General features: G+C 44.1%; 1 protein-coding gene across 1 annotated transcript in view; it reads right to left on the reverse strand.

The window, feature by feature from the left end:
• The window catches only part of kif14 (kinesin family member 14), a 44,754-nt gene extending 34,167 nt beyond the window's left edge, over window positions 1-10,587 (reverse strand). Inside the window, exons 1-17 of the mRNA XM_024004410.2 lie at window positions 10,537-10,587; window positions 9,069-10,252; window positions 8,620-8,874; window positions 8,192-8,279; window positions 7,986-8,084; window positions 7,777-7,829; window positions 7,648-7,678; window positions 6,841-6,948; window positions 5,958-6,074; window positions 3,478-3,596; window positions 2,922-3,094; window positions 2,342-2,489; window positions 2,134-2,197; window positions 1,505-1,689; window positions 665-767; window positions 380-537; window positions 53-200 (exon numbers count right to left, since the gene is read on the reverse strand). Coding sequence (XP_023860178.1) covers window positions 53-200; window positions 380-537; window positions 665-767; window positions 1,505-1,689; window positions 2,134-2,197; window positions 2,342-2,489; window positions 2,922-3,094; window positions 3,478-3,596; window positions 5,958-6,074; window positions 6,841-6,948; window positions 7,648-7,678; window positions 7,777-7,829; window positions 7,986-8,084; window positions 8,192-8,279; window positions 8,620-8,874; window positions 9,069-10,138 — 2,919 coding nt within the window. The 5' untranslated portion in view covers window positions 10,139-10,252; window positions 10,537-10,587. The remainder of the gene's footprint in view (window positions 1-52; window positions 201-379; window positions 538-664; window positions 768-1,504; window positions 1,690-2,133; window positions 2,198-2,341; window positions 2,490-2,921; window positions 3,095-3,477; window positions 3,597-5,957; window positions 6,075-6,840; window positions 6,949-7,647; window positions 7,679-7,776; window positions 7,830-7,985; window positions 8,085-8,191; window positions 8,280-8,619; window positions 8,875-9,068; window positions 10,253-10,536) is intronic.
• Window positions 10,588-11,631: the final 1,044 nt, after the last annotated feature.

The following is an 11,631-nucleotide window of genomic DNA, read 5'->3' on the forward strand; positions in this document are numbered from 1 at the left end:
GTTTTCATTCACACATTAGTCCTACATGTCCGTAAAGCCATGGTTGGCGTACCAGTTCTCTCTCCAGGGCTTTGATCCTGTTCTCATACTGAGTCTTCTGGTCCGACAGCTCCTTCTGGGCCATCTCTTTGGCCACCTGGATCCCCTGCATCATCTCCTCTTTGGCCTTCAGCCTGGCCTCCTCGATCTCCTCTTCCAGTCTAGATAGAAACAAAATGGCCGCCTAGTTGCATTAAAAGTTTTCGAACGAGTGCAGTATTGCATCATCGATGTGATCTAAAAATATTTTCACCCAGTACGCATGGGACTTTCAGTTATTCACATTGACGTGTGACAGGAATCCTATCGCAATCGTTTCTGAATCTTGTGGTTGACTCACTGCGCTCTTTGCGCGGAGAGCAGCTCATTTTTGGCAAACTCAAAGTCCTTATGGCCATCTCCGTCGCCCGTCCAGCATGACACGCGTTTCCCAGACTGCACCTCTGCCGGGTGGTTGAAGCGGAAGTAATGGTCCCCGCCCAGGATCACCCTGTCACCCTAGAAACCACAGAGATATATAAAATAAAATAAACGTGAGTGATTCATGATTGAGCTCACATTCAGGTTTCTAATATTGTGCCTTGTGCTTTTTATTATTCATTGTGTGTGTGTACACAATACGTACATGATGCAGGACAGTGGTCTCAGATACCAGGTTCCCGTTGACAAAGGTCTTGGCGTTTTCCATGGGGATGATGCTGATTTCACCATTCACATTGGAAATGACACTGGAAAGGCACAGTTTAGTCAATTCTAGCCATAACGCAACTGAAACCATACAAGAATGACAACAAAAGGACACTGGAATAGAGGTTTTTCCTATTAAATAACCTGGAGAAGAAAAAAAAAATTCTACGGACAGACAACTCTGTTGTTTTTGTCGCAGTGCTTTGCTTTATCTTGGCCAGGTTGCAGTTGTAAATGAGAACTTGTTCTCAACTGGCCTACCTGGTTAAATAAAAGGTGAAATAAAAATAATTAAATATTTCACTGGTCATCCCCAAAGCCAAAACTCCCTTTGGCCGACTTTCCTTCCAGCCCATCCAACCAACTACCTACCTCATCCCCATATTTGTTTTTCTGCTCTTTTGCACATCAGTATTTCTACTTGCACATCCTCATCTGCACATCTATCACTCCAGTTTAAATTGCTAAATTGTAATTACTTCGCCACTATTGGCCTATTTATTGCCTTACCTTCTTACTTCATTTGCACACACTGTATACAGATTTTTCTATTGTGTTATTGACTATGTTTGTTTATCCCATGTGTAACTCTGTGTTGTTGTTTTTGTCGCACTGCTTTGCTTTATCTTGGCCAGGTCGCACTTGTAAATGAGAACTTGTTCTCAACTGGCCTACCTGGTTAAATAAAGGCGATTTAATTTTTTTATTTAAAATGGTGCTTCCCCTTTTTAAAAGACGCTACTTAAAACCAAAGAAGAGGTGGGTCAGTTCTCCTCACCAGTGGTGGTCTGCGATAAGGGCCCCAGACAGCTGGATGTCGTGGGTGGACTCTGACTTGTGCTGGCCGACCTTGGTCTGTCCCTCCTTAATCATGTATAACAGCATCTCCGACAGCTGCGGGTCCTCGTTCAGGTTTACCAGGTTGGGCAGCCGGTTGTCCACCTTAAACGTGATGCCTGCTTTCTGAGAGGGAGACAGGGAAGCAGACAAATATAGGAAGGAATTGACTTTGAAAAAATGTACAACTAATATTTTTTCGATAGACAATTTTTTAAATAAAACGTGTTAAAAATATTTTAAGGATATTTCTTGCTGAAACCCTCATATTAAACACCAATGGTATTCACTAAGTTGGTTTATATCTAGGATAACAGCCTTTTCATTATTATTTAATTACTTTACATGTGATAAGGCCACAGAGGGCCAGACATAATTACAGACACCTGTGATAATCAGAAGTACACAAAAAAGCCACAAGAAGTCATCTGCTGAAATAAAAACATGAAAGTTAGCAAAGTTCTGGTACTTTACTGTTAACTTAAACAGTTTTGAGTAATATACCCTCCCTTTGCAACCCTAGTAATGAAGCTACAGGTCATTTTCCACTTATAACCAACTAAAACTGACCTGTAATTCTTTGGTTTCCTCACGTTTGCGTTTCTCTGCCTGCTCCAGCTTTTCTCTCCACGCTCTGACAAGAGGTAAAGGAGTCCGATTAAAGTAACAAACCAAGACTAAAACAGTTGTTCGGACCCATTTTCATAATTTGCTACCTAGATCACAGACCCTCTCTGGTACTAGTGCCTAAGGTGTGTGGAGGTTGTATGGTGGTCACCTGTGGGCCTCGGCCATCTCCCTCTCCTGCTGGGTTAGCTGGCTCTTCAGAGCTAAGATCTCCTGCTGGAAGAGGTTAATTTTCTCCGGCTCGATGCCCTGAGAGCTCATTTGAGCAGCCCGCAGCTTCTCCACCTCAGCTTTCAGCTCTTGTAAACAAAGATGCACACGACATAGTTTGTTAAATTGCCACTAAAACAGAAAAGTGAGGAGCCATTTTGTATGAGCTTTTGTTCATAACAATCACATGTATGATGTCAAAAGACAACGTATTCTTGCAACCTACCCTTTAATACACATACTATGGTGATAAACCACAGAAGGTAGATGGTCTCAAAATCTCTGCACTGTTTCCCCTTCCCTGGTCAAATAAAGTATTTGCAAATGTGGCGCAGCAATCTCCTTTCAATAACACCTGCATGACAGTTGACTTTACTGTAAAGTGACAGTGTATAAATGTGTCCCGAAGCCAAGGTTAGAGCCGGGCTACCTAATTCAATCTGGTGATGAATAGATAGGAAAAAGAGAGCGAGAAAGACAGAGAGATGGGCGGTGGCGTGGCGAGGGAGAGCGAGGCTGACCTCTTATGAGCTTGGCGTTGGTGTCCTCGTTGACCTTGGCCACGTTGATGATCATGCGGGCCTGCTTGGCGTACCGCAGCGTGCTCAGGCTCTCCTCCACGTTGCTGCCCGCCGGGCTCAGGGTGGCGATCATGGCCGTCTTGGAGTTTCCACCCAGGCTCTCCTTCAGCAGCCTGGACACACGGACGACATTCAGTTTACCTCTCGACAAAACTACTTACTTCACAAACTTCTGACTTTACCAACCTCTCGCAATTTCATAAGGATATCTTGTACAGGTACTGGCATTGCCAGCAACACAAACCATTATCTTTTCCCCACATAGTTTATCAATGTTAAATAGTACCAATGTATTCTATTGAGGAGTGTAAATCTCAATATCTCCTCATTCTCATTAGTTTCAAAAGCTTGATGAAATATGTTTGTAGTTTACAATACTGTGGAGTGGCAAGGTAGGGGGTCGATTCCATTTCAATCTCTCAAACTTGATTATAATGGAATTTACCCATCCAAATTGTTTGTATAACAAGCATTCAACTCTTGAAGTTTCTCTTACCATGTGAGCACAGAGTCCCTGTAGGGGGTGAAGACCTTCCTCTTGGTCTGGGCCTGCTCTGACAAGGCAGAGATCACCTTCCCCAGGGTCAGCAGCGACTTGTTGATGCTGGCACCCTCCTGGGATACAGGAGAATAGGATACAGTTAGGCTGGATGGATTTGATAGAGAGAACAGCTTGGCTCCAATTTGACTGGTTTTGAACTTTGCAAAAAATAAATGACAAATAGTGGGAAATGTCTTTCCGAGGAAATTCACTTCCTAATATATGATAGGCTATATTTTACGCTCCGACATTGACTGGAAATAAATATTGATAACACATTTATTTGTCTATACCTGCAAATCGTCTCTCGTTGTTGCGCCTATGGCCCATGTGCATCTCAATTAAATAGCCTGAAGGCTTTATGCATAGGTGGAAAAGCACAACCTAGTTGTACAGTTGTGGCCAAAAGTTTTGAGATTGACACAAATATTAATTTCCACAAAGTTTGCTGCTTCAGTGTCTTTAGATATTTGTCAGATGTTACTATGGAATATTGAAGTATAATTACAAGCATTTCATAAGTGTCAAAGGCTTTTATTGACAATTACATGAAGTTGATGCAAAGAGTCAATATTTGCAGTGTTGACACTTCTTTTTCAAGACCTCTGCAATCCGCCCTGACATGCTGTCAATTAACGTCTGGGCCACACCCTGACTGATGGCAGCCCATTCTTGCATAATCAATGCTTGGAGTTTGTCAGAATTTGTGGGGGTTTATTTGTCCACCCGCCTCTTGAGGATTGACCACAAGTTCTCAATGGGATTAAGGTCTGGGGAGTTTCCTGGCCATGGATCCAAAATATCGATGTGTTGTTCCCTGAGCCACTTAGTTATCACTTTTGCCTTATGGCAAGGTGCTCCATCATCCTGGAAAAGGCATTGTTCGTCACCAAACTGTTCCTGGATGGTTGGGAGAAGTTGATCTCGGAGGATGTGTTGGTACCATTCTTTATTCATGGCTGTGTTCTTTGGCAAAATTGTGAGTGAGCCCACTCCCTTGGCTGAGAAGCAACCCCACACATGAATGGTCTCAGGATGCTTTACTGTTGGCATGACACATGCATGATGGTAGCACTCACCTTGTCTTCTCCAGACAAGCTTTTTTCCGGATGCCCCAAACAATCGGAAAGGGGATTCATCAAAATAAATGACTTTACCCCAGTCCTCAGCAGTCCAATCCCTGTACCTTTTGCAGAATATCAGTCTGTTCCTGATGTTTTTCCTGGAGAGAAGTGGCTTCTTTGCTGCCCTTCTTGACACCAGGCCATCCTCCAAAAGTCTTCGCCTCACTGTGCGTGCAGATGCACTCACACATGCCTGCTGCCATTCCTGAGCAAGCTCTGTACTGGTGGTGCCCCGATTCCGCAGCTGAATCAACTTTAGGAGACAGTCCTGGCGCTTGCTGGACTTTCTTGGGCGCCCTGAAGCCTTCTTCACAACAATTGAACCGCTCTCCTTGAAGTTCTTGATGATGCGATAAATGGTTGATTTAGGTGCAATCTTACTAGCAGCAATATCCTTGCCTGTGAAGCCCTTTTTGTGCAAAGCAATGATGACGGCACGTGTTTCCTTGCAGGTAACCACTGTTGACAGAGGAAGAACAATGATTCCAAGCACCACCCTCCTTTTGAAGCTTCCAGTCTGTTATTCGAACTCAATCAGCATGACAGAGTGATCTCCAGGCTTGTCCTGGTCAACACACACCTGTGTTAACAAGAGAATCACTGACATGATGTCAGCTGGGCCTTTTGTGGCAGGGCTGAAATGCAGTGGAAATGTTTTTGGGGGATTCAGCTCATTTGCATGGCAAAGAGGGACTTCGCAATTAATTGCAATTCATCTGATCACTCTTCATAACATTCTGGAATATATGCAAATTGCCATCATACAAATGTATATTTGTGTCATTCTCAAAACTTTTGGCCACAGCTGTATATTCAAGGAAATTAACTTCCTAAATATATGATAGCTAGGCTATAATTAGGCTCCGACATTGACTGGAAATAAATATTTATAACATTTATTTTGCTGTGTGCAAATCGCCCCGCTCATAAAAGTAAATCAAAAAGTATATCGAGTCAAGTGCAAATGTCCGCTCTCCTATTCCGCCCAAACCTTGCTCTTTCAAACTACTTCTAGCCTATTGGCTGATAAATTAGGCTGTCTGTATTGCGCTATAAAATAGGCCACGTGAGAATCTCTAGTATTTAAACCCATTTCTCAGGCTATTGTGGCACATTTTGATCTTGCCTAGGGTGGCAAAATTGCTGGGCCTGGTGCTGCAAAGCGAGCTGCATCACATAGGCTACACCTAAAAAAAACWTTTGCTGGACTGCCKTCGGGTTCAGGACCAGTTCTTGCAGGAGCGGGTGGGAGTCGGACAAGAAGTCAGCGAGAGCGGGATGAAGAAATCAAGTCCAACTACCAGTGCTTACCCTGAGGCGGTCTCCGCTGGTCTGGGCTGTGGAGCAGCGCTCGCTGCCAGCCAAGTCCACCAGGTTGATCCTGCTGGTGATCCTGTGGTCATGTTCTTCCCCCTCCACAAACTCAGTCTACACAGACAAAGGGAGAACAGTCACACACGCACGAAACATACAAGTAACTGAGAAAATAATGGAAACACTTGAGTAAATGACGGATACAAAGTAGGTGTTAATTAAGCAATTAACATCCCATCATGCTTAGGGTCATATATAAAAATGCTGGGCAGGCCATTATTTTAGCTACCATGGCTAAGGTCCCATAGGATGACAATGCTTCCATCCACAGGGCAAGAACAGTCACTGAATGGTTTCATGAGAATTAAAATTATGTAAACCATATGCCATGGAAGTCTCAGTCACCAGATCTCAACCCAATTGCACACTTATGGGAGTCTCTGGAGCGGCGCCTGAGTGTTTTCCACCTCCAAACACAAAACATCAAATGATGGAATTTCTTGTGGAAGAATGGTGTCGTATCCTTCCAATAGAGTTCCAGATACTTGTAGAATCTATGCCAAGGTGCCTCGGAGCTGTTTTGGATTGTGGTTGCCTTATTAAGACCCTTTATGTTGGTGTTTCCTTTATTTTGGCAGTTAGCTGTATGCGTGTATTCAAACAGAAAAGAAGAAGCGCGACACACAAATGAAACAAATGTGCATAAAAACAGAAACACGAAGAACCACAAACACAAAGGACACAAGACAAACAGACCCAGATCTTCATCAGAAGAAACAAATAATTGGTCATCAGTGTGTGGATAATATGCGTTTTAGATGCACAAAGTAACGCTAACAGCACACACACACAAACAAAGAGACAGGGCGGGGAGGTTCACCTTGGTCTGGGTCATAACCAGAGTAAATACGGAGTGGGATCGGGAGCTCTTGTCGTTCATCCCCGTGGCTGCAGTGGCTCGCTGCTTGTTCCCAAGCTCCAGCCAACCCTGGTAAGAGTGTGTATTCACCACACATTTACTGAGCAGTGTTCAAAAGTGGTAAGAAGAGCTCGCTACATATCATGGACGGGTTCAGCAGGACACGTTTTGGAATGTTCAGATAGAAATATGCCATGTAGACAGACATGCCTTCCTGTCATGTAGAGTAAGGGATCAGGTCAGCTCTATTAATGGCATTTATTGTAGTTTTTTAACCCCTTTTTTCTCCCCAATTTCGTGGTATCCAATTGGTAGTTAGTCATGTCTCATCGCTGCAACTCCCGTACGGACTCGGGAGAGGCGAAGGTCGAGAGCAGTGTGTCCTCCGAAACACAAACGAACACAAGGCTCACTTAACCCGGAAGCCAGCCGCACCAATGTGTCGAAAGGAAACACTGTACGCCTGGCGACAGTGTCAGCGTGCACTGCGCCCGGCCCGCCACAGGAGTCGCTAGTGCGCGATGGGACATGGACATCCCTGCCGGCCAAACCCTCCCCTAGCCCGGACGACGCTGGGCCAATTGTGTGCCGCCCTATTGGTCTCCCGGTCGCGGCCGGCTGCGACAGAGCCTGGACTCGAACCCAGTGCCTTAAACCACTGCGCCACTCGGGAGGCCATTAATGGCATTTCTATCTGCAACGTTCAACAAATGTTTGGCAACTGAACGTGGCCCAGTGTTAAGAAACTGTGTCTGCAAAGCAACTTACCTGAATGTCCGCATAGGAGCTCACCACGTTCCTGTGAGCAAACATATAGTCAGTGAGTGAATCCATCAGACTAGCAATCCATCATTACATTTAACGAGATAAAAATGGAAAAAGAGTACGTTTGCTCACGTTGTCAGCTCAGCTACGTAAGGCCCGTTCACTGGATGTTCCCTCACCCTTAACTACAAAAACAGAGCATTTGGTCATTACTAAGCTCATTGATGTAAAATGGCATTGAGAAACAACACAGATCATAGGGCCACTCAATAGAAATGGCAGGATTGAAAAGTCATGTTTCAATTCATATCGGTTATCTTTAGGGAGTTTGTCCTACTCACAGGCCACCTCTTTTGGTTTTGTTCATCCCTGGCAATGAGCAGGTCATGGATTTTCTCATTGTACACCTCAAAGTAGCTCATCTCCAGATGACATGTCACCTGTAATACATCAGCCACATGAAAATGCATTGCATGATAACTGAACAGAGTCAACAATATGTGCAACTTGGTAGGAATATTATCTGAATTAATAGCTAATAGGGTACCTCCGGATTATCAACCACAGACAGCCTAGAGAAGAGCTCCTCGCAGAATCTTGGTGTTACACCTGCCTCTTCCCCAACACCCATCATACTGCAGGAGAGAAAACAGAAGAACATATAGTCCAATTGAACATATGGATGCAACCACAGTTTACTAGGCTTGCTTCACAAAGGAACATTACATTAGACCAGGGTTTCCTAATCTTAGCCCTGGGTGCACGTTTTGGTTTTTGCCCTAGCACTACACGGCTGATTCAAATAACAAACTCATCTTCAAGCTTAGATTTTTTTTGATTCAGCTGTGTAGTGCTAGGGCAAAAACCAAAACATGCACCCAGGTGGGGGCCCAGGACCGAATTTGGGAAACCTTGCATTAAACCAATACATTATACGATTTGAGTGTTTCTTTAAGTTGTGAGAGTGAGTCTTACGTGTAAGACTTCCCAGATCCAGTTTGGCCATATGCAAACAGACAGGTGTTGAAGCCCTCAAAGGCCCTCTCCAGAAGTGGCTTTGCTAGTTTTTCATACACTGTCTGCTGGCTGGCAAAGCCGGGGTCGCTTTTGTCGACGGAACAGAAGGAGAAGTCATGCGTGAAGGAGTAGCTCTGCTTGGTGTCTGGATGTTGGACAAGAGTCTCCTGGTTATCCATGAAGATCACCTGCAATGCTTTCTCAGTCTTCTCCCTGAATATGAATGAAAGGCAGATATTTCATTGTCATTATTAACATCACTGTTTATGGATAACTGTAGAAACAAATTAGTAGAATACAAGTTTACAGACAGCAATATTTATGTCAAACAATAGAAATGTAGTTTGAAATTGCGTTCAGCCAGCTCTATGAACAATTAATCACAAGCAGATGCTACATATTTATACCTGGTGTTGAATGGCCTCATTCTGACTGCAACTGTCACGGCACTGTTCTCCATTTTCAGGGTATCCTGTTTGTGCTTTAGCATCGCACTGGGTGGGAGCAAAAGCTCGGTGGAGAAGGTAGGCGCAGGAGTCGAGGACCTAGCCATGGTCAGGTCACTATGGATTGAGTACTTTCTCACCTGCCCTGGCAAGTTGGAGGTCACGTTTGCTCTTTGACTACTGACCAGAAACTTGTTAGTATGGGGAGTTGCAACAGGCTTCGCAGCTTCCACAGTCACCTGTGCGTGCGTCTTCGGCCTCTCTAGGCCCACCGTTTTTACTGACACCATTTTTGGGATCTCTTTCCCAGCCAACCTCTCAAAGGCATCCTTCTTTGCTGTGATTTTCTCGAATGGAGTCTTTTTTGTGGGTGTTGAAACAGTTCTGGTATGATCCTCTGGTTTTTTCACATCTACTTTACCCGGGGCTGCTGGCTGTTTTGGTGCAAATAGTTTGACTCCTTTAGCTGGAGTGTTTAAAAGATGAACAGCTTCTCTTGATTTACTTCTAGATGAGCTGTCCCTCAGACTGAATGACCGCAATACAACTGCACTAACAGGCGTTCGAGGGTTTGATTCAGAGAGAACTTTGGAATGATGAGAGTCGGTACCACTGACCCAGTGTTGTCTCGAGCTCTCTGTTGCTTTGCTGGTGTCATTACTTGCGCTTTTGTCAATTGAACCGGTCCTGGTTCTGCGTTGCAACGTGAGTCTTTTCTCGGGTACCGGTGTCGTATTCTGAGTGATTTCCATTGTATTTTCACTCATCACTTTGTCGCCGTTCGTACCCGTTTTCCTCTGTAGACGCCCTCGACCGGGGGTGCCATTCCTCTGGCCTCCGGTTTTTGACAGCGCAGAGTTCAAATAGGTCGTGTTTATCTCCTTGGTTTTATCCAATGTCAATAATTTCGTATCGTCCCCTTTGATCATTCCTCCTGCAGCTTTTTGGTCTTTCGTGTCAGGAACCCTTGATGTCAAGACATTGTCATAAAAAGCGGTGTGCTTCTTCGCTTGTATCGAATATAAAGACATGGCTGAGTTTATTTAAAAAATAATAATAAATATATTAAAATATTTCGTCAATTCCAAAAGAAAAATGTTACCAACGTTATCTGTAGACAAATCAATGAAAGTGCACATCTTCCCCTGCAAAAAGTTTAAAGTTAACGTTAGTTGTATTAAGAAATTGATCATTCGGACATGAGCTGGCTAGACAACAATGCATACGGTTGTATTTGGTCGTTCAGTTGGTGTACGACGTTAGCTTAGCTAGCTAAGTTAGCCAGCTAACGTTAGCTAACTGTCCAGAACACATTGGAAAGCTGAAAATGATAATCTGATCAGTTTACTTATTAAACGTGAAACGTTAATATAATTCGGATATTCACAATTATATTTGCCAGCTACTTCTCAAAACAGAGTTTGTTTACCATTTCAGTGGTTGACATCTCTTCCACGTCTGCCCCGCGTCGATTTCAAACTCCTATCAGTGGTGTGCTATTGGCTAGACACAAATTACGTCACCGTCCACAGCAGAACAAAATAAAATAAATGCAGAGCCTGTGTTTGAAAGGTAGATGGCAGTATTTCCACGCTTGAGACTAGATCCAACATCTAAACAAAATGCACAACTACACTACATGACCAAAGGTATGTGGACACCTGCTTGTCGAACATCTCATTCCAAAATCATGTGCATTAATATGGAGTTGGTCCCCACCACTCTTCTGGGAAGGCTTTCCACTAAAAGTTGTAACATTGCTGCAGGGACTTGCTTCCATTCAGCCACAAGAGCATGCGGAAGGTCGGGCACTGATGTTGGGCGATTAGGCCTGCCTCTCAGTCAGCATTCCAATTCATCCCAAATGTGTTCAATGGGGTTGAGGTCAGGGCTCTGTGCAGGCCAGTCAAGTTTTTCCACACCGATCTCGACAAACCATTTCTGCATGGACCTTACTTTGTGCACAGGGGCATTGTCATGCTGAAACAGGAAAGGGCTTTCTCCAAACTGTTGCCACAAAGTTGGAAGCACAGAATTGTATAGAATTTCATTGTATGGTGTTGCGTTAACACTTCCCTTCACTGGAACTAAGGAGCCTGAACCATGAAAAACAGCCCCAGACCACTATTAATCCTCCACCAAACTTTACAGTTGGCACTATGCATTGGGGCAGGTAGCGTTTTCCTGGCATCCGCCAAACCCAGATTCCACATACTTTGTATATATATATCGTGTATATTACCATATTGCATGTAAAAGAGGGTCAAATCCAAAAGACAACTCAATCAAGTTTTCATATTAATTTATTAAAAAATGACAAATTACCCAGATATAAACACAAAGTAACTATAACAAGTGCATCTGTCGAACTGTTTCTATCTTTTTAATCTCCTGTTGTGTTTCCAGATGATGTCGAGGAGGTTGGTCTTGGTGACCAACGACATCATCCCCTCTACTTTACGTGGCTTTCTGCTTCTCCTTCCTCTGCTGCTCGTGGAGGTGAGGCGAGTTGAGGAGCTGGGGG

This window comes from Salvelinus sp. IW2-2015, linkage group LG16 (genome assembly GCF_002910315.2).
Source record: "Salvelinus sp. IW2-2015 linkage group LG16, ASM291031v2, whole genome shotgun sequence".
In the NCBI taxonomy this organism is placed as follows: domain Eukaryota; kingdom Metazoa; phylum Chordata; class Actinopteri; order Salmoniformes; family Salmonidae; genus Salvelinus; species Salvelinus sp. IW2-2015.